Source organism: Lissotriton vulgaris, chromosome 5 (genome assembly GCF_964263255.1).
Source record: "Lissotriton vulgaris chromosome 5, aLisVul1.2, whole genome shotgun sequence".
In the NCBI taxonomy this organism is placed as follows: domain Eukaryota; kingdom Metazoa; phylum Chordata; class Amphibia; order Caudata; family Salamandridae; genus Lissotriton; species Lissotriton vulgaris.
Genome location: NC_141693.1, coordinates 1,936,193,903 through 1,936,216,946, shown reverse-complemented (window position 1 = coordinate 1,936,216,946; position 23,044 = coordinate 1,936,193,903). Strand labels below are relative to the sequence as shown.

Sequence of the window (23,044 nt, the reverse complement as noted above, 5' to 3'; positions counted from 1 at the left end):
CTTAGCTTTTGGTGAACTAGAAAAGTATCACAAGGCTAGCCAACGAGCACTTCTTCTGTCCTGGCACAAGTGGAGCTTTTTTCCATGAGTGGGCACACCATCCACAGTCCTCTGCGAGTCCCTGGGGTGCTGCAGGTGCAGTCCAAGTTTTAGTGAAGCTTCACTTTGTTGCATCCAAGGAGCAGCAGGGCAGTCCTTCTGTCTTCTTTACAGCCCAGTAGTGATCTGAAGACGGTGTGTGTATGAGGTGCCACTTTTATGCCTTCTTTGGATAGAAGGACTCACTAGCCAATGGGACAATAGTTCTCACAAGGCAACTCTTCCCACTTTACATCAGTTTATGGGAGTTTGGCAACCAACTGTAGGATGCTGGCTCTGTATATACTATACCAAAATGAGGTATAGTGTGCACAGAGTCCAGTGGAACCACAAAGATAGGCAAAGGTAGAAGTAGATAGCACCTTACTCTCTATTTGTGGTATTGTGGGCAAGCAGTAAGGCTTTATCAGAGGGTAGTGTTAAGCATTTGTTGTACACACTCCGGAAGCAAATTATGTCACGCACTCAAAGACGGAACTCAGACCGATCTGTATAAAAAAATATTATTTCGTTTTATTTCTTTTTTTAGAAACAAGCAAGCTTGGTACAGGTAAGTATAAATGGTACTTTTCAAGGCAGGTTGAACAATCCAAGCAAGCTCAATGAAAATTACTTTGTTACATGTTCGTAAATGCTTTCAATATAGTGGAAATTACTGTTAGATTACTTTTCAGATTACTTTAAAGATTACTTTTTCTACTCAGTGTGATATATTCCTAGATATCACACTGGGGCATTTTCTAGAGGAAAGGTAAGCAAAGCAGTTTTTAGTTATTTGCAGTTTTCAAGTTCTCATACATAACCAACTCCACACAACAATTTTCAGGAAAAAGCAGTCAATGCAATCCTATGGAAGGAAACTGAGTTATCGGTTTACAGGTAAGTACAGGTTTGTGGGAGTTGGTATTCTGAGGTTAGAACCAGGGTTCCCCCAGGATCAAGGAAGCACCCTCAAAGCACCATCAGCGGCACTAGGGCGACCGGGTGTAGAGTGCTGAGGCCCAATGTTATCCAATAGGGAAAGGGGGCCTCCGGTTGGTGGCTGTTCACAAGCCGGCCACCAGGTTGTGGGAGCAAAGCTCCTGGTGTTAGGCTCAGGGCAAAGGGGGATCGGAGTTAGCACCCAAAAGACACCTGCAGGGGCAGCTGGGTGCAGGGTGCTGGTTTGACGTTGGGTGCCCTGTGGATTTCAATGGACATTCTCTGGTTGCAACAAAGACTGCAGGCGAAGACGAAGATCTTCTGGAGGTGACCACCGGTTGGAGAGGTAAGATGGGATGCCTGGGGATGCTGGGACACAGTCGGTTGGACCACCCAAGGCCGTGGGACGTCAGGTGCAGGGGTGTCTTTAGGCTTTGGGTTTTCTTACCAGCTCTGTTCGCGTTCTGGTGGATCCTCCAGAAAGAGGCTGCAGGCTTCGCTTGGAGATTCGAGGCAGGTCAGAGATCACCAGATCTCACGTCAGGATCGCCAGGGAGACCTCCTCGTGGTGTTTGGCCACTAGAAATCGGGCCATAGGCGACGGTTGCAGAGTTGTGCAGGCTCGCGGATTTGGCTGGAGACAGAGTCAGTGGGTAAGCAAATCCGGTGCTTACAGGAGACAAATTATTTCTTGTGGAAGGGAGGGCAGGTCCTTTGGGTTCTTGAGGTTGCTGGCTGCAGGACACCCCGAGATTTCGCTGAAGCAGGTCCGAGGTGGATGAGGCCAGTAGGGTTGGGGCCAAGTCAGTGAGCATGCTCCTCTTCTCAGTTTCAGCATGGCGCTTCCGTCGTCATTCTTCTCTTCTTCTAGGTCGGTTCTTGTTTGAGGAGGTAAGGTTCAGGGTTGGGGCGTTACAGCTAGGTAAAGGTTGGGAACAATGGGTCCCTTCCTTGGTGTGGGTACACCCGCTATTATGCCACCCCCCAGTGGGAGGGGGCATATGCCTCACTTTGGTTGGCTGGCTCCCCCATCTGCAAGATGGCGAGGACTGAGAGTTGTGCTTCACCTCGCCTCCCCCACTTGAGGGGTGGGGTTGGCAAAGGTGGGCACACCTCCCTTCTTCACTTGGTTTTCTCGCCGATTCTCCCACCACCCAAAGTGGGAGTCAGAATCGGTGGGGGCTTCCCCTTTGTGGACCCTGCCCATCCTGGGGGAGGAGGCTTGGCACCTCATCCCAGGATGTGCATGGTTTCAGACCCTGAGAGCAGCAGGCTCTCTACCCAGGGGTCCAGAAACATGTCTGGTGGTGGGAGCTGGCGATCAGCCACTTAGCCTGGATCCTAGTGCTAGGTTATTTTTCAGGGGGGCATCTCTAAGATGCCCCCTGAGTGCCATTTTCATTAAATTCCACACTGGCATCAGTGTGGGTTTAATGTGCTGAGAAGTTTGATACCAAACTTCCCAGTTTTCAGTTAAGTCATTATGATGCTGTGGAGTCCGTAATGACAAACTCCCAGCACCATATACTCTAAATGGGATGGCTGCACTTACAATGTCTAAGAATTGGCTTAGAGACTGTAGGGGTACAGGGCTCATGCACCTGTACCCTCACCACTGGTATGGTGCACCGAGCTAGAGGGGTGGCTGTCCTATGCAAGGGCAGTGGGTTGTAGGCATGACACACATAGATGTGTGCAATGTCGACTCTTCACTTTGTTCTGCACCACAACATGCAGCCTGCATAGGGTGTGTGTGTAAAGGTTCAAGTCCTCTAAGGGTGGCACAATAAGTGCTGCAGCCCTTGGAGGCCTTCCCTGGCCACAGTACCTGTGGTACCATTTACAAGGGACTGATCTGTGGCCAAAGAGTGCCAATTGAGTTTTGTTTTTAATGCAGTTTAGGGAAAGAACACAGGCCCTGGGTACCTGTTTGGCAGGAACCTAGGGCACACTTAGCTCTCAAAAAGCTGCCTCGCTCCTCCCCGGGCCGTTGTTAAAAGTACTTCACTGGCTCCCTATGCGCCAGAGAATTAAATTAAAGCTCTGTTGTCTCACCCATAAAGCGCTTTATGGTACGAGCCCTAGCTACCTGGTGGATAAGTTTAAAGTCTACTGCCCAAACTGTCTACTTAGATCTGAAGGTAAAGGGTTGCTAGTGGTTCCCCGCGTCAGGAAAATACGAAAAGGCGGCAAAACTGTCACCTACCTTGCTCCGAAATACTGGAATACCTTGCCGGAGGATTTGCGCAAATGCTCCAGTTTTGAGCGCTTCAGGAAACTCCTGAAGACGGAATTATTCTGGGTGTGATCTTTGCATCTCCAGTACCCTCTCTTCTATCGCGTGGACATACCCCTACGGGGGTGACTCCAGCACTTTACAAATCCCTTACATACATACATACACTCAGTCAAAGAACATCAGCAGTTTAGCAAAACGTTGGGGCAACCATGCAAAAAGAGGGCATTTTCTTACACCAACCAATTCCAGGATAACCTTCTCCACCCAAATCTTAGATAGGGCAAGCCTTCTTCCCCTGTGAAGAGCACAGAGTACACCCCTGTGGTGTACCCAATAATATGAACCATTCCTCCTGGAAAACTAGCTCTGCAACAGGTTTTCCTCCTCTGGAGGAAATACCAGTTTGTCAGCCTACACAAAAGGTGGGGGCAGGCAAAAGTGTGACTCACGTTTGCTTTACTGAGAAAATACCTGTTTGAAGCTGGCCATTTGTGTCCACCGCCTGATGACCATCCTGCTAGAGGAAGGCACACCTCCACCCACCAAGGTTTCTCTTTGTTCCCTGTTTCGTGGAGTGAGTCACACTTCCTAGCAGGGGGAGAGAGGGGAGTCTGTTTTCTTGTGTGAAAATCTGCTGCAGACAGTCAAGAAAGGTTAAAAGAGGGGTTACCAGAGGTTTGGGCAACAAATTGGTGACTTCCTAAAGTACCTTGGATCAAAATTTTTGGTGGTCCCAAATAGAAGTTAGCACATAGCTGTTATATTTAGCTTGGGTGACTTCCCTGCTGCTCAGCTGGTGTGGGTCTTGGAATGCCTGATGTCATCATAGAATCTTGGGTGCCTGGCTGGTGTGTGGCGTGGCAGTTGATGGCAGGCAGGCTGAGGGGCAGGGAGGCCACTCCTGGTGGGGTTGTTCTCATCTTAACTCTTTTACTTGAAACTGGAACTGGAACTAAGCTTTATTAAATCCAGCTTGTTATATTCCTGACTCAAGAACTTCTTTATGTACAACAATAGCGTGTCGGCTAGTATAACTCCATGCCAGTCAATGGGACTACCAGCCTTACTAGAGTGAGAACAACAATTTCGAGTTTTCATTGTCAGGACACGTAAAGTGTAAATGAAATCCTTTTTAATATCAGGCCTTCTGGACTACTAAGGCCTGGCTTAGGAGTGACTTACAGATAGTAAATAAGACTGTCTGGGGCATGTCAAGGGGGTCCTCTTGCCAGGTCGGATTTAGCAGTTTAAAAGTTATCTGACTAGGCTGCTCTGGCAGACCTAGAGCCATATTTCCCCCCTCTGTCAAAGCAGGGGGTGCACAAGTGCTGCAGTTCACTGGTGACACAACTTACAAGCCTTTGATACACTTTTGTATCATATACTTGGAATTATAGGTAAGTTAAATATGCCAATGGGGAATTAGCCAATCGTATATACACTTTTGGGGGGATAGAGGGGGTCAGAGCACACACACTGGGGCCTGCAGGGCACTACCCAGGAACTACAATCAAAAAACCAACAGCATTAGTTCAAAATTAGGCGGAGTAGGGCACATTCCTACCGGCACTACCCATCATGAGGATCTGGAGCAATGGAGGCATCCCTTAATAAAGATGTTGGTTTGTATTTCTTGCTTCCTTTTGTGAAGCTACACACGAGTGACATTGAGACAGCCAAGCAGGCTCAGTCTATTAATTTGTGCTCAAGTACGTCATCAGTCACCGGGAACGTGTGCAGGTCTACCTTGGGTCATGCCTCCTGAAAAGCACAATGCAGCATATGGGCAGGCAAGTAAGTTTTTCTTCTGGAAAGAGGTCATCCGTATGAAGACTTTGCAGGCTTCCGAGATTTGGGCCAAGTCTTGAGAGAGGATAAAAATCCTACACAGATTCTTGCCCTGGTAATATTTTCTCTCCTACACATTGTACAGATGACCAAGAACAAACTCAGTTCTGAAGAGGGGCCCAGCACTTATATAACTTAGGTAATCCAGCGAAGCTATCTGCAATATTTAAATATCTGTAAGTTCCTCTAATCCTGAACACATATCCTTTCTTGTCACTGGCTATACTTTGTGGGATTAGAAGTTACCGGCAGCAGACTGAGATCTGGATCTGCACTAGCCACATTGTGAGACAGCAATGCGGACGATACTCAAATTATCCTTCCCATTGACAAACTCAAAAGAGGTGGCTTCGTGTTTCAATAAATAAATGCTTGAGTGCCGTCTTGCAATGGATGGGGAACCATTGCTTAAAATTAAATGCAGGAAAGACTAAAGTCCTTATTTATGGGCGGGATACCACCTTCTGGAATCAATCCTGGTGGTCGGATGCTCTTGGTTCACTTCCCTTACCAGTGTCCGAATCCAAGAATCTTGGAATAAAGTTTGACACAAAGCTGTCCTTCAAGGATAACACCAACTACTTTTCCTCCTCTTGTTTTTATACACTTAAAAATTGAGGGAAATCTTTTCTGTCTTGACTTTAGAGTTACAAAAAAACATGGTTTCCTCACTGGTTTTATATAACTTAGATTATTTCAATGCACAGTAGGTTGATGTATCCTAAGCAGGCTCCAGAGGCTACAAAATGCTGCAGTTAGGGGTTTGAAAGATATTAAAAAGTCTGAGTCTGTGACCAAAGCTAGAGATGTGCTCTACTGGTTATCAGTCAAAAAAAGAGTAGCTTTTAAAGGTCTTTGTATTGCTCATACAGCAGTGTATTTCCAAGGCCCGAATCACTTCGGAACAAATTATCATGTTATACTCCTAACAGGTCTCTACGTTCAGCGAACAATGAGGTTATCAGTTTCTCGTATTCACAAAGTTTCTTGGGGTGGGAGAAGTTTCTCATGCTACATCTTGCCTTTGGAATCAAATGCCAGTTTCTTTGAGGAACTCTTCCAATTTTCTGGCTTTCAGAAAGCTGCTCAAAACCTGGCTTTTCACGCTCCCGTTGTAGATTCTCTCTGATCCTACTTAGTTTGCAGGCAGTGGCAAGTTGCCCTAGGGCATACGTCGCACTTCAAAAATTAAAATCAAATCAAATAAAACCTCACCCTGGAACCAGGTAGGAGGACACGAAGAATGTGCTTTACGACTGCAAAGTCAGCGAAAGACAAAACCAGCTTAAACACAAATGCAGTATGTACAGTACCTACCCACGGGGTCCAAATGAAGCACACCATTCACCAGCCCATATTGTAGGGGAATTAGTGAAAAGATGTGCCCCTGCAAAAAAACGAAGCTGCTACTACTGCACAGTTACAGCACTGCCAAAGTTAAAAAAGACAGCAACTATTCTCATTAAAACGGGGGTACAGGATGGATGCCCTATGAAATCACAGCACAGTTGTGATGCTGAAAAAACAATAGGAGCACCTAGAGTCAACTTGTATGTCTGTCGATCTCACTACAGAACAATAGAGAGCCATTCAGAAAAGAAGGGATAAGGTGGTACAGCTTTCCATAGCCTTACAGAGAGGGCTTTGTCCCCAGGAGGGTTGCTTTTATTAGATCATATTGGGCTCCAGTGAAAGAGTTCAATTAATTTGCCATCCACTCCATGCCCTGCCCCCTCTGTGCCACACACACATGCACATACACACCTTCCTCATCCTAACAGATACAGTGTGAAATGACATTGGGGGATATCTGGTCACTCCAGAAACATTTCATCCTCTGACTCCTCCGTATCTCTACACCGTAATATTTGCACAATAAATCTGAGTTCAATTCTACCTGCTTGATGTGGGGAGAGGTTCCCCTCATTCGGGAGCTCTAGGGATCCCAGCGGGACCTCTGTATATTCGCTAGGGATCTGGTGGTCCACTGCAATTCCGTTCACACCTGCTGTAGACAAAATATGTGGAAGGTGTGCAAGAGTTAAGAGTGATAAGTTAAGGGAGCCAAGAGATAGACACAAACATCATTATCCAAATTGTCCAAAAACTTACTTCACCAGGTGATCAAATGTGCATGCTGTTCAAAATTTAAGACAGGAAGCTTTAGGAAAGGAACCTAGGAGCGCCTTGATACACTTGCGGGTGATAGTGCGCTTTACAAATACACATATTTTGACTGACTAACTGAAATACACATTTCATAACCTAACCTTCAATACCAAAGGGGTCGACACTTGCAGGAGATCTACTGAAGTACAGAATAAATAAAGGAAAAGCAGGCTACAGGGGATAGCCTCCTTTAAAGCGTGCAGAGCACAAACACCCCCTTATGAAGCATTATTAACTCTATGGAGTGTACTGCTATCGCAATCACTTAAATAATGAAACCGTCAATGACGACTACAGCTTTGCAACCTAATGCTTGTGTGCAACACAAATGGATGCAGCCAAAACAAACCATTCATAAATCACCGCAGCAGCTGCTGCTTTGAACCAGCCTCCCACCGCCCCTCCTCCTCCCCCAATACTCCACATCCCACCATGAACTGGGCAGCTATATTTGCCTGCTGCCTCCTACAGGCAGCACAATTTATCAGCATGATCAGCGGCATTGTCTAAGACTACCTATATTACAACATCTTCTTAAAGGAAGCACTATGAACATCTTCAACGGCAATGTCTGCCAACATTCCTCACTTCCAATGTGCAATCCAGGGCATTAATTATGGTGCAGCTATATACGCAATATGTAAATATTACGACCAGCAACCGCAGATCTCTCCCTTCCAACCATAGAAGTCTGATATGAAAATCTGTCTGTGGTTAGGTATGCATAAATGTATTGACTACTGGTGCCTTTTTATCAGACTGTATAACCAGACATGTTTTCACAACACCGCCTACTGGAACCATCTCCTGCACCCACCCATGATTGCCATGAGGCTCCTACCTTGACTTGGCTTTGGTCTGTCCTTTTTTTTCCGTTTGCGGGATGGCCGAAGCCAGGGGCTGTCACTCTTCCACTTCTTCTTGCTCTTCTTCTTTTGGCTGGCAGAGCTCTAAGACAACAAGGATGGTAAGAAGCATTCCAAGGCAAATACCAGCAAAATGAGGAAGAAAAATCACATAAATCTACCTTGGAGCCCAACAAGCAGAGTGACAGTTATGCCGCTGCAAAAGCCATATATCATAGCTTTTTGTCTTTGTGGAAGAGAACCCCTGCAGCATAAACCCTGGGCTTCCAGCAGAGACGTCTATTAACCCTGGATCACCAGCACTTACTAGTTGTATTCTGTAGATAACTTATGTTATTTACTTTTTTACGGGCCATACACCAAATTTCCATGGCGCTAATAACAAGGAAGAAATAAAGCAACATTATCTTGATTATTTACATTGTGACTAAGTGCTTCAAGGAAAGCGGACTTAGTCATCATATGTCAAAGAAGTCACTGATGAGGAGCTCTTGGTAAAAGTAGCTTGCTCCACTTCCAGAATCTACATTTCTAGATAAATATAAGACATGATTGAGAAGATGGCGGGCAGTTATAAGCAAGGTTTTATTCACAGAACTTGTAGAAAGATCTGGCCCTAATGGAAGGGGGCAGTATTACCAAGTATTTTTGAGTGGAGAATAACCATACGGTTAAAAAAAAGGGATTGACTAACTGAAAGGAATGGGACAGCTTGAAAAAAATAGGCTACTTTACATGAACACATGACTATATATTATATCGCTGACTGTTAGAAATTGGATTTTTAGTAAGCTAGGGCATGTGCCAAAGCCAGGCAGAAACCACCACTCTAGTCAGGATAAGAGAGTGACAGTCCTAAAATAAGCCCTGCTCACCCCCTTGTTAGCTTGGCACTAGAAGTCAGGCTTATCTTAGAGGCATTGTGTAAGGCATTTGCACATAACCAACAGTAATACAGTATAAGCACTAGAAAAGGATACCACACCAGTTTAGAAAAATATCCAATATTTTTATACACTTAAGACAAGACCAAAAACGATAAAAATCCACAATACAGTACTTAAAAATCTTCAGTTATCAAAATATGCTTGAGAAACAATCCCTCGATGTCAATAGCTCTGTCCGGGGCTATCAAGGCTCCGTGAGCAAAGAAATCCAAAGAGTTCTGGCTGACTGCGGCTTTGCGGGTCAGCTACGGTGTCGGGAAGACCCGCAAACAGCGACCTCTCGTTGGGCTTCCGAAAGCACTGCAGGAGTCGTCGGGGCTCTCAAAGTCACACGCGTTGCAGATCGAACTCCTCTCTGTTGGAGTCAGGAGCGCTGGCGTCAGCAGTCAGGTGCTGCGGTGCGAAGTGCAGCGGTGCGGTGTGCGGTGCCCTCAGGTGGCGGTGCGAGCAGCAGCTCGGTGGCGGCATCAGATGGTGTCGTCGGTGAGACCAGGGTCACAGTGCGAAGTGTATGCCCTGGCGAAATTCCCAAGGCACTGCGCTGCCAGTGTATTTAAAAAAAAAAAAACAAGGAAAATAATGAACACATTAAAGAAAGAACCGAAGAGTCACGAAATCTATGAACTTTTTGTACTATTGACTTCACTGAGTGCACCTCTCAAATTTTCTTGTATAATCACAGTGCGAAGTGAATACGGTGCTAGTCGTGGTGCAGGCAGGTCACGGTGCAAGCAGTGGCGTAGTCATTGCAGAAGCGCTGTCGTCGGCTGATGAACTGGAGTCGATGGCGCCGGCGTCGGTAGGCCAAGGCCAGGGTGCGGGATGAGGGTGGTGAGTCGTGTAACTTTACGAGCGGTGGCCTCGAAACACGGTGCAAACAGTGGCGAAGATTTTGTCAGAGCGTCGTCGTCCGGGATACCAAGACATTGTCGTGAAGTGAGGCAATGCGGAGTGCGGTACCCACAAATTGCGGTTCTAGCAGCGGCTCGGTGGCGGCATCAGCAGGCCGCGTCGGTGAGGCCAGGGTTGCGGTGCTGCGTTGTGGCAGTGCCCTCTGCATGCCTTCAGGATATGGAGTTGGCAGCGGCGTCTTGGAGAAACTCACAAAAGTAGATTGCAGAAATTTCAGTCCAGTCCAGTCCTTTCACTGCCCAAGACAGAAGTAGCCACAGCAGGCCAACACAGCAAAGCACACAGCAAAGTGGTAGTTTCTCTTCACAGCTTCTCCAGCTCTTCTTTATTTTTATACATTTATATCCCAAAAGCCTTTGATCTCTTAGGTAGAGAGTGTCTGTGCCCAGCCAGAACCAGTTCTGCCTTCTCTGGTGTGACTTCCTGGCAGGAGGTGGCATGGTCAGAGGCAGGCCAGGTCCTTTGAGGTGCGAGGAAATCTCCTCCCCCTTCCCCAATTGCAGCCCAGGTCAATTCAGTACTTTCCTGACCCACCTAGACTATCTGGAGCCACTCCTGCTCCCCAGCCTTCTGTCATCCAAAACCCAGACAGGCAATCCACATTCCAGCAAAGGCACATGGGATGACTGAGAAAGAAAATAACTACTTTCTAAAAGTGGTATTTTCAAACACAGAATGTAAAAATCACCTTCCCTTAAAGATGTATCTTTAGATTCTGAGTTCAGGCATGATAAACTTGATTTTCCTACCTAATTCCCTGGGTCAGTTATGTGTTTGAGATGTTATAAACAAACTCCCCATTCTGTCCTTTGGGGAACAGATAGCCTTGCCATAGCAAAAAACAAAATTGTCCGTAATTCACTATCAGGACATGCCACACACACCAGGGCATGTCCTTCCTTTCACATACAATGCACCAGCACCCAGGGGTACCTTGGGCCTACCTTAGGGGTGGCTGACATGTAAGGAAAGGGAAGGTGAGGGACTACCAAGTGTGTGCACTGGCCAAGCCCATATGGCAGTTACAAACTGCGCGCAAACTCTGCAATGGCGGGTCTGAGTTACCTTTTCAGGGCTATACATGGGTGGCACAATCAGTGCTGCAGGCCCACAGCATTTGATTCCCAGGCCCTGCCACACTCAGTGCACTTTACAGGGACTAACAAGCAAATCAAATATCCAATCATGGAAACACCAATCCATAACACAATTTATCACAGGAGCACTTGCACCTTACCACTGATCAGCAGTGAGAAAAGTGCGCAGAAACACGACGCCAGCAAAAACAGAGTCAAAACCAGGAGGTCAGAAAGCAAAAACTCAGGGGAAACATGCCAAAAGATGCCAAGTCTAACACGGACTATATAAACGGACACTAAAAGAGGTATTCATTTATGGAATACACATCCAGATGAAGCCAAAGACAGCATTCTACATGTATTTCTACGTTTGGAATAGACACATATATCTAACAAAGTAATGCGACAACTATAAACCTAAGCAAGGTGGGAAGTGTCAGTGACATGACCGATGCAGATAGGGTAGTAGCCCTATCTGCATGGGAGCAGACAAGTCGGAATCTTTGTTGGAAGAGAGAATGGTTCACAACCTGTATTAAGGCCAACACATCCCTGTGCACTTGTAATGCACAAAATCTTCAAAAGATGGGCAAACACACACTTCCCCCAAAAAAGTGGCGTGCTCACAGTGAAAGGTGCGTCAGCTCTCCAATAGGTGAGAGTATGCTTCAAAGCCTGTTTTAAAGGACAGCTGGACAAAGTAGCCACAACATACATGTATGCACTAGTGCACAAAGATGCCTGGAAACCTATTTCCCACAATCCTGTGCATTTCTGACTGACACTTGGGTCAGCCCACAGATGTGCCTAAATGCAGGCCAGTGGCACGGGACAGAGATAACTCCACAAACAACTCCAGCCACTTACCCTGTCAGACAGGTTTCCAGATCCTGCATCGGCTTCATCATCTTCCTCCTCCTCCTCCTCTTCTCCCGCCTCCCCCACCTCTTCCTCCTCCTCATCGTCCTCTTCTTCCTCTTCCTCCTCCTCCTCCTCCTCCTCCTCTCCACTCATCTGGTCAAGGGGCACCTCTTCATCAGACTGAATAGAATATAACAGGGAGATGAGTCAGTCAGGAATCTATTGTGCACACTTCTCATCCCCTTAAGTGTGCAATTTTCTTGTTCTGGATCTAATTCTATCACAGCTCCCATTTTCAAGGTCAACTCTCCATTTCTTCCGGACCTCAACCACAAGCTTGACCCCTTAAAAATGCCATTTAAGAGATTTTTACATCGCGCTGCTGTCACATGCATGCTGTACAATAGTTTAAAGTAAACATCAAATCCCGGAAAAGTGTATGCTTTGGCTTAGCAAGCTCAGTTTGTTGATCAAATAGGTTCTCTGATGCTTTCAAAGCAAACACTACAAGCTGGTCAACCTCTAGGCAAAGGTTTCAAAGAGTGGCACACATGTAGGGCAGTTCACATGGGAGCGGACAGGTGCATGTGCATGGCAGTGACTATTGTATTCTAGCCAAACATCAGTGCTTGGATCTCTAAGGCCCATCACTAGGGGACTAAGTAGTTTTGGTAAGCAAGCGGTTCACAATAATTCAGGATTCCGAAACACAAAATCTGCAGCTCTATGACTATATACAAGCTCATCCTAGGTTTATGATATTTAACGCACAAGTTACTTAACTTCGGTAATGATATATCTGTAAGAAACATTAGTAGTGATAGATTCCTTACATTAGAATTACCCCCAGGCGTAAGACTGGATCCAGAAAGTTTTTCGTCAGCAGTACCCCTGAACGTCGGTAGGTGTCTTCGTGCAGCTCCAAGTGCATCGTTGGCGCCGGGATGACGTCACTGGAGCTACTTAGATGCACCCACGCGCGTTGACGTCAGTTCTGTACACGACTTTCCGCACCAGGAACGCAGAGCCATGCAAGAAACTGACCACTGGTGCCATGAAACTAGGGCCCTGAAAGGGATGACCTAGAAATCAGTTCGCAGAACGGGAAGAATGGGTGGGGCGGTAAGGAATCTGTCACTATTAATGCTTCTTACAGATATATCGTCATCTAAGGTAAGTAACATGTGCATGTGAAAGAAACATGTAGTGATAGATTGCTTACCTTAGAATATATACCCCAGCAATACCAACCCTGGTGGTGGGCCTGCGAACCAAGATCACACCAGAAAGTCCTGGAGAACAGAACAGCCAAAGAAGAGGTCTCTCCGGACTTGGCTGTCCAGGCAGTAGTGCTTGCTGAACGTGTGAAGCGAGGCCCACGTAGCTGCCTGACAGATGTCATGCAAGAGTACTCCCCGTCCCAGAGCAGTAGTGGCTGCCGTCGCCCTGGTAAAGTGGGCGCGCAACCACACCGGAGGTTCCTTTTTAACCAAGGAGTAACAAGCCTTTATGCACAGAACGACCCACCAAGAGATGGTTCGCTTGTGCACAGCCCGACCTTTCTTGGCGCCCAAGTAGCCACCAAACAGCTGGTCATCCACCCGGAACTGTTGTGTGCGGTCCAGATAAAAAAAGAGTGCATGTTTTGAGTCCAGACGGTGGAGCCGCTCTTCCTCTTTTGAGGGATCCGTAGGCAGAAAGAAGGTGGGCAAAGTGATGTTCTGCCCGAGGTGAAAGGCAGTGACAACCTTTGGCAGAAAAGAAGGACGAGTCCTTAGAACAACTTTGTCCGGATGGACAGACAGAAAAGGAGGCTTAGAAGAAAGAGCCTGGAGCTCACTCACTCTCCTGGCAGAGGTGGTGGCAACCAGGAAAGAGAGTCTTTAGAGTAAGGAGACGAAGAGGTCAATTGTGAAGTGGGTCAAACGGAGCACACATCAAAAAAGTAAGAACTAGATTCAAGTCCCACTGAGGCATCACGAAAGGAACAGGAGGAAACATGTGTGTGATGCCTTTCAAGATTCTATTTACAACAGGGGACTTGGAAAGGGAAGGCGGATCTTGAAGCCTTCAAAAGGCGGAAATGGCCGAGAGATAGCCCTTGATAGTGCCAAGAGAAAGAAGAAGAAAAAGAAGGACCTCTGAAAGAGGGGCAGAAAGGGGATCCACAGCCTTTGCTGTGCACCATGCCACAAACGTATTCCACCTGCAGGCATATACCGTCTTAGTGGAGGGACACCTGGCTGCCAAGATAACATTACAAACTTTGGGGGGGGGGCAGGTCGAAAGAAATCAACTGCCGCCGCTCAATTTCCAGGCAAGGAGGTGGAGACTGGACAGGTTTGGGCGGAGGACCGTGCCCTGCTGCAGCAACAGAAGATTCTCCCGAAGAGGCAGACGGATCGGGGGAATCAATGCTCAAACGGAGTAGCTCGGGATACCATACTCTTCAAGCCCAGTCCAGAGCCACAAGGATGATTTTGGCCAGGTCGAGTCTGATCTTCAGCACTCTGGGCAGAAGTGGTATAGGCAGAAAGGGGTACAACAGACCGCCAACTCCACTCGCAACGAAAAGCGCCGCCGAACGAGTGCCTCCTTGGAAATTCCAATGCGCAGAACTGATGGCATTACGCGTTCTCATTGGTGGTGAAAAGATCTAACCAAGGCTCTCCCCATTGCTGAAAGAGACCATGCGCCACGTCCAAGTTCAGACGCTATTCGTGGTCCATCATGCACCAGCAGCTGAGTTCGTCCTCCCTGGCGCTAAGAGAACCTGCCAGGTGTTGAACCACCAGGGACATGCCATGATATTCCAGTCAAGCCCAGAGCCGCAGAGCCTCTTGGCATAGGGTCCACATCCCCACCCCGCCCTGTTTGTTGCAGTACCACATGGTGGTGGTGTTGTCTGTGAACACCTGCACTACTCTCCCCATGACAAAGAGAAGGAATGCCTTCAGTGCAAGTCGAATCGCCCGAAGCTCCAGAAGGTTGATGTGGAGCCGGGACTCCGCCGGAGATCAGAGGCCTCTGATCTCCACCTCTCCCATGTGGCTGCCCCATCACAGAAGGGACGCGTCCGTCACAACTGTATGTTTCGGTTGGGGAAGGGAGAGGGATCTGCCATTGACCCAATCGAGATTAGTGAGTCACCACTGCTGTGCAGTGCCCTCTGAGATCTGGACGTGATCTGACAGGTTGCCCTGATGCTGGGCCCATTGGAACTTCACGTCCCACTGCAGAGCCCGCATATGCCATCTGGCATGATCCACAAGCAGGATGCAGGAGGCCATAAGACCCAGTAGCCGAAGGGTCATCTTGACCGAAACCCGCGACAGAGGCTGAAAGATCGGAATCATAGCCTGAATGTCCTGGACTCGCTGTTCGCGAGGATAAACCCGAAACTGCGCCGAGTCCAGAACTGCTCCGATGAAATGGAGCCTCTGCGAGGGAATCGGGTGCGACTTCGGCACATTGATGGAAAACCCCAGCAAATGCAGGAGGTCGGCCGTAGTCTGGAGGTGGGAGACAACTGCCTGGGGCAAGCCCGCCTTCAACAACCAGTCGTCGAGATAAGGGAAGACTGAAACCCCTTGTTGGAAAACGAGGCAGCATCTGTGAGGCCTGCACAAGTAACATGACTACATTTGTCCTTCACTGGGAACCAAACACCCAATTGTAGCGCCTGACTCTCAGAGGGTAGCGTTGCAGAGCAGTCTGAGGCTTACTCAAGGGAGGTGGTGTGGGCTAGTAATCTCCATTTGCAGGTGCGCAAAAAAAACACTCAATTGATTGTCCAGTCTGTACTTTACTTTATAAAAGTAAGAGTAAGAGTAAAAAAGTAAGAGCTGAATCCAAAAACTATAGGCCTATCTCGCTGTTGCCTATCCCTGGCAAAATCCTGGAAAAACACCTTAACCGCCATCTCAGGTGCTACTTGGAGGAATATCAACTGCTCGATGGTTCACAGCATGGGTTCAGGAGGAAGCACAGCACTGAATCAGCACTAACCGTTGTCTTTAACAACATTCGGCAACAGGTTGATGCTGGTCACACCACCTTGCTGATCCTCCTTGATCTGACCGCAGCCTTCGATACGATCTCCCCGAGTAGTCTGGTTGGTAGGCTCCAGGACATTGGGATGGAGGGATCTGCACTTAGCTTGTTGTCATCCTTCCTCATGGAGCGGTCACAAATAGTTAAGATGGACCAATTCCTGTCTGCCCACAAAAAATTGTTTTGTGGAGTACCCCAGGGATCCTCATTGAGTCCCACTCTTCAATATCTATGTAGCCCCGCTCGCTGCTGTGGTTAGGTCTTTCGGTTTAGAAGTCCTGTCCTACGCTGATGATACTCAGATTCTGATTTCCATCACAGAGAGTGTCTCAGCCTCAGCAGCAAATTTTAATACTTGAATGCAAGCGGTAGCTGCATGGATGGTGGAAAATTATCTAAGTCTCAATGGGGTTATCATTTTTGGAGACAAGCTTGATATTCGGTCAAAGGCCTGGTGGCCTGTTTCTCTAGGAGCCTGCCCTGTTCCCTGCTTAAGTGCCAAGAATCTAGGCATTATTGTAGACTCCTCTCTGTCATTAACACCTTGGCTGCTGTGACTTTTCCCCTCCTGTGCTACAAAGTAAGATTTATCATTGTTCATGACGAGCTCAGCTCGTCATAAGCACAGCTCCACTGTGCCTCATGACGAGCTGAGCTCGTCATGAGCATGGAAGGGGTTAAAGTCACAAATAAATAGAACCGTTGCAACCTGCTTTGGGATGCTAAGGACTCTTAGGAAGATCTTTCCTTTTCTCGCCCTCTCAGCTCGGAAACAGGCAGTGGTTGCCCTTGTGGTATCTAGGTTGGATTATTGCAATACCCTTTATTTAGGAATAAATGGGGGGCTTTTGCACCGACTCCAACTAGTGCAGAATGCAGCTGCTAGGCTGGTGATGGGTCTCCCTAAATTTCATGCCATCTCATCCACCATTAAGAGCCTTCACTGGCTCCCGCTGGGGAGGATAATTGCTTTTAAAGCACTGTGTATGGTACACAAGGACTTGCACAACAAGGGTACGGAAGGCATTAATAAATTGTTTCACCGTTACATTCCGAGCAGGAATTTAAGATCTACTGCTAGGAATTGGGTAACAGTTGCTGGGTTCTGGAAAGCCAGATGGGGAGGGAGGGCTTTTTCGCTGTTGGGCGCAAATTTGTGGAATCTGCTTCCTCTCTCAATCTCTAATTTGGAATTGCATCCTGCCTTTAGGAAATCTTTGAAGACCTGGCTTTTCTCTTGCTCCAGTCTTCAAATCCCTTAAACCCTGAGTTTTAGTAATTTGTGAACTTTGATATATTGACCCTGTCTGCAGCGCCTTGATGCCTTCGGGCTAAGTTTGCGCTTTAAAAGTTTTATATTCATTCATTCATTCAAATACACACACTATTAATAATATTCACCAATTTACAAATATACATAAGCTGTTTAAATTGCTTTGTGACATTGCATAACACCTCCCCCCCTCCCTCAGGGTGGAGGGGTCTAGTAGCACCAATCCCATGTATGCATATCATCTTGCCCCCAATGCATTTAGTTGATCATAACCTGGGGCCTTGACCCTGCGAACTGGCACCTTCTCGGTGGCGACCCACCCCCATTACCTCAACCAGCATTAAAAATGGGTAGACTTGCCTTGACTGAGCATCTCCTACTGACCATAAAGTATGCACCTCTACATCTTAGGCGCTAACAGTCTGGTTTGTTACTCACCTAACGGCAGCAGCAAGAATACATGTTTAAGCAAGACTTTAGAATGACAGTTCTCATCACATTTGGGTATCATTAAAAATGCATTGCAATTAGAGCCCCTAAAGGCATCACAGGATTACGCATATACAGCCAGAAACCCTAGCAGGAATGTCTGACAACATAACCCCACTTTGCTTAGGACATCACCTAACACCAGCACTTCACATTACACATGTGACCTTCAGTCCCTCTAAAACAATGGTTCCCAAACGTTTGACTCCTGAGGACCCCCATTGACTCACCACTGGAAGCCGGGGACCCCCAGCAATTTGTATGATTTAAATTTCAAACATTAAAACAGTAATTAAAAAAACAACACACGCGCACACAAAAGAAATACTCAAATTACTAAGGATTTTTGTATTTTATATTGAAAGAGTTTGCTAAAAACAGAAAATTTAAATGGTAAGGTTTGTGCTGCATCTCCGTGAATAACTTTTAAATCGTTATTTTTATTTCACAGTACAAGGCTCCTGTTCCTGCCAGGAAACCCAAAGCAGCCGCGGGAAATGTTTTCAGACCAGTCCCAATACATTGCACAGTGCAGTGAGCGAGTCTGACCTCTACAAAGGGGGCTTAGGGAGGTTCTCTCCCCAAGAAAATGTAGGATACAATGGTGCATTCTACAACACATTTATCATTATATATTGAATTGTATCAGCTCATAAAGAATAGTAAATGATGACCTTACTATACACCAGGCTACAACAATCTTTGCTGAGGTTCTTCAATGATTCCCTTATTATCACCCTTCAACAGTGCCTCTTATTTCTCCATTGCACATCTGTCACATGTATTTCATTTGTTTTATAGCATCTCTCATACCATTGTAAGATGTTAGAGCACTTTACATCACACACATATAGAGACAATGAATTGTACTTGTAAATCAGTGTAAATCAGTGTAGAGACAATAAGGCAAAGGGGACTACACGATGTAGGATTCACGTCTTTCATACTGGTAGGCATTTTTAAAGAGTGCTTGGTCTGGAAAAGCACAAACTCGGGATTTAGAACACAACACAGTGGTTAGCATTGACTAACAATAAAAATGTATTTCCACCCAAATAAACCCCTTTAGCAGCATCAGGATAATAAAAGACTGGGAAAAAAATAGGTTACTAACTTGTACCATGCAGTGTGTAAGCAGTTTATCGGTCAGTGTGCTAGATTACAATTGTCTCTTAAGAACTGCAGAGTAACAAAAGAATCTCTGTAACAAAAGCAGTCACCCATTGAAGTATGCACATAAAATACAGTTTTTTAAAATGCAGGACACACGTTCTTTGCAGCAGGCATATTAACCCTCTGTGCTACATTAGATAAGTCAAACCTGCCACTGGACAAAATTCATCACTCTCCAGCAAGTACATTAATCACTGGTGTTATCTTGACACTTGTATTGTTGCTCGAAAACTGCTACTTCTACAAGGAATTTTGCAGTGCTTTTAAAACTGCTGCCTGACCCCAGTTTGGGAAACACTGCTCTAAAAGAAATAACCCTTAGTAAATGCATTTCTGGTGCAATTACAACTCTTCACCTCCAGGGGATGCCTTTCTCCAGACATCCCCAACTCAGCCCTTCACTTCTGGATGTACTCCTCAATACACCCTCAGTTGTAGAACAAAAGTTCCAGCCCAGAAGGTGTTAAATGCAGACTGAGCCTTGAGGGGCTGTTTCTTTTAAGTCCCCTTGTCACTTAGGGTGAGACTTTCCTTCGTGCGGGGGGGGGGGGGGGGGGGGGGGGCACCGTGGCCCACATGCGGTGGTGACCCTGTTCTCCTGGGGCCCCCACGAGTCAAGAAAATGCTGTTTGGACCTTGCAGGCCGGTCCTGGCCTGCAAAGCATTATGGGAAGGCTCGCATATGAGATGAGCGGCTCTCCCGCTGCGTTGGAGTGAACCGCAATGTGTGCCTCGGTCGATGTTGCTGTCCGTTGGACCCTCCGGTCCCATCCGGGCCCCCAGGTGAATGCTACGTCTCGAGGAGCCCACTCCCGACCGCTCCTGTTCATTTTCTGGGGCGAGGTCCCACCCGGGCCCCTTGCTGCATCCTCCGCGTTTCCCCTCCAGGACAGCCCGAGGAGCCCACCCATGGCTGCTCCTGCCGGCTCCCTGCTCAGCCCGCACCTCCAGATGCGGCCGCGGGAGCCGGCGCCTTCAGGCTGGTCTGCCCGCTCATAGGCAGACGCGTAGATCTCGCCGGACCTTCAGGCGAGTGCAGCCTCCTCCGATTCTTCGGGGCCCGGGGATGGGGTCCCCCCAGACACCTTTGGGAGGGGAGGGGCATGACGGCGCTCCCCTCCATTCCGCTACTGCGGGGCCTGGGGATGGGGTCCCAGGCCCCCAGACAGCTTCGGGGGGCGCAACGGCGCTCCCCTCCCTTCCGCCACTTCGGGGCCTGGGAAAGGGGTCCTGGGGTCCTCCTCCTTGTAACGGGGAGCAGGACGGCGCTCCCGGACGGCTCTTTGTCGGCGGGGCCAGGGTGAGCTCCGGGCCCCCCGTGGGGGATATCTTCACGGCGCCCCCCCGCTTGACTTTTCTTTGGGGGAAGCCCCCGGGACCTGACCCACCCCGGGGGCATCTCTGAGACCCACGGCGGAGCCCCACACTCTTCGTCGCCGGTCTTCTGAGGGGTCAAAGGTCGGCTACCTTCCGGGGGCCATATCTCAGCCCCTGGGGGTCCGATCTGCCCCATTTTTGTGTCTTCTTGCTCCTGGTGGCGCCCCCCAGCTGGGAGCACACTCCTTCGCCCTCCGAGTCTCCAAGAGGGTGCATTTTGCAAGGAGCGGTCTTCACGGGCTTCCTGCGCCAGCATTTCACCTGGCTCTTCTCCAGGGCCTCTCTTCTCCCTGCGCAGAGGCCCCTTGTGAGAAAGTGCCATCTTTCTTGCATTGTTATGCCCCCACTTTTTTCTGAACTGCTGATGTGCTTTGACTGAGTGTGCCCTGGGCTCCTGCCAACCAGGTACCCAGGGCCTGTGTTCCTTCCCTAAAACTGTGTTGAAACTAAAACCCAATTGGCATCTCTGGCCACCTGTCAGCCCCTGGTAAATGGTACCCATGGTGAACAGAGAAGACCCCCGAGGGCTGCAGCACTTATTGTGCGACCCTCAGGGGCCCTGTACCCTGACACCCACACACTGCCTTTGCAGGCCGAGTGTCTAAGTACAGAACCACATAAAGAGCCGACTTGGCACACTTCCCTGTGTGCCATGCCCACAGAACCCACTGACCTGGCATACTTCAGTCACCCCTCTAGCTGGGTCCCCTGTGCCAGAGGCATGGGCACAGGTGCATGAGCCCTGTGCCCCTACAGTACCCAGGGCCATTCCTGGGCACTGTAAGTGCAGTGCTGCCATTAAGCGTATATGGTGCTGGGAGGTTGTCATTACGAACTCTACAGCACCATAAAGGCTACACTGAAGACTGACAAGTTTGGATCCAAACTTCGTGGCACATTAAATCTCACACTGGCATCTGTGCGGATTTAATGTAAAATGCACCCCTGAAAACCTAACCTACAATCCACGTCTGGGCTGGGTGGTTGCAGAGGCTGCCACACAGCAGACATGTCTCTGGACCCATGGGTGGAGAGCCCTCCGCTCTCCTGGGCCTGCAACAATGTACATCCTGGGCGAGGTGCTAGGTCTCCTCCCCCAAGATGGGCAGGGGGAAGCTTCAAAGGCATGCTGCCTGTGTGAGCTTCTCCAGACCATTTGCTGTACCTAGCAACTATCCCCCACCGGTTTTAACACCCACTCTGGCGGGAAGACTGGCGGGAAACCCTACATCAGGAAGGGGGGTGTGCCAGCCTGGGCAATGCCTGCTCAGGTGCAAGTGTTTCTTGTTGCCATGGCCCGGCACCCGAGGGGCGCTGGCAAGTCCTAAGGGGAGCACAGTGAACTGAATGTGCTCATGGCCTACCGTAAATCGCAGGTAGCACCTGTGGGCAGGCAGGACGGGAATACGAAAATAGGCGTCCTGCAAGTCCAACGCCACCATCCAGTGTTGCGGGTCCAGGGCAGACAAGGCCTGAGCAAGTGTGAGCATCTTGAACTCCTCCTTCCGAAGGACGCGATTGACGTTCCGAAGGTCTAAGATAGGACGAAGGCTCTTGCCCTTCTTTGGAACCAAAAAGTAGTGGTAATCAATCAATGACACTTATAGAGCGCGCTACATACCCGTAGGGTCTCAAGGCGCTGGGGGGGGGGGGGGCGGGGGGGCTTGCCGCTACTGCTCGAACAGCCAGGTCTTCAGCTTCTTTCTGAAGGAGAGGTGGTCTTGGGTCAGGCGCAGGTCGGGAGGGAGGGAGTTCCAGGTCTTGGCGGCCAGGTAGGAGAAGGACCTTCCTCCTGTAGTCGCTCTTCGGATGCGGGGGACGGCGGCGAGGGCGTGGTTGGCTGATCGGAGGTGGCGTTTGGGAGCGTAGAAGTTGATCCGGCTGTTGAGGTAGCTCGGGCCTTGGTCGTGTAGGGCTTTGTGTGCGTGGGTGAGGAGGCGGAAGGTGATTCTTTTGTTGACGGGGAGCCAGTGAAGGTCTCTCAGATGTCCGGAGATGTGGCTGGTTCGTGGGATGTTGAGGAGGAGTCTGGCTGAGGCGTTCTGGATCCGCTGGAGTCTCTTCTGGAGCTTGGCGGTGGTACCGGCGTAGAGGGCGTTGCCGTAGTCCAGTCGGCTGGTGACGAGGGCCTGGGTGACGGTCTTCCTGGTCTCGGTGGGGATTCTCCAGAAGATCTTCCGTAGCATGCGTAGGATGTTGAAGCATGCCGAGGAGACGTTGTTGACTTGCCTGGTCATGGAGAGGGAGGAGTCCAGGATGAAGCCCAGGTTGCGTGCATGGTCTGTCGGTTTGGGTGCGGTGCCCAGGGCGGGAGGCCACCAGGAGTCGTCCCAGGCGGAGGGTGAAGAGCCCAGGATGAGGACCTCCGTCTTGTCAGAGTTTAGTTTCAGGCGGCTGGTCGTCATCCACTCAGCTACCTCTTTCATCCCTTCGTGCAGGTTGGTTCTGGCGGAGGCGGGGTCGTTGGTCAGGGAGAGGATCAGCTGGGTGTCGTCGGCGTAGGAGATTATGCTGAGGTTGTGTTTGCGTGCGATGGCCGCGAGGGGGCTCATGTAGACGTTGAAGAGGGTGGGGCTCAGAGATGATCCTTGAGGGACGCCGCAGATGACTTCGGAGGCCTCGGACTTGTACGGTGGTAGGCGGACTCTCTGTGTTCTTCCGTCGAGGAAGGAGATGATCCATTCCACCGCCTTGTCCTGGATTTCGATGTTGCTGAGGCGCTGTACTAGGGTGCGGTG

The 23,044-nt window shown here is 48.8% G+C and overlaps 1 protein-coding gene across 4 annotated transcripts in view; it reads right to left on the bottom strand.

Moving 5' to 3' along the window:
• EHMT2 (euchromatic histone lysine methyltransferase 2) overlaps positions 1-23,044 on the bottom strand; it is a 231,504-nt gene that overhangs the window by 120,404 nt on the left and 88,056 nt on the right. For 2 of the 4 annotated variants that reach the window (XM_086924581.1, XM_086924582.1), the window contains exons 8-10: positions 11,948-12,121; positions 8,118-8,226; positions 7,005-7,115 (exon numbers count right to left, since the gene is read on the bottom strand). In XM_086924581.1, the coding sequence (XP_086780707.1) occupies positions 7,005-7,115; positions 8,118-8,226; positions 11,948-12,121 (394 nt within the window). The remainder of the gene's footprint in view (positions 1-7,004; positions 7,116-8,117; positions 8,227-11,947; positions 12,122-23,044) is intronic. The other 2 variants (XM_086924583.1, XM_086924584.1) reach the window with 1 other exon arrangement.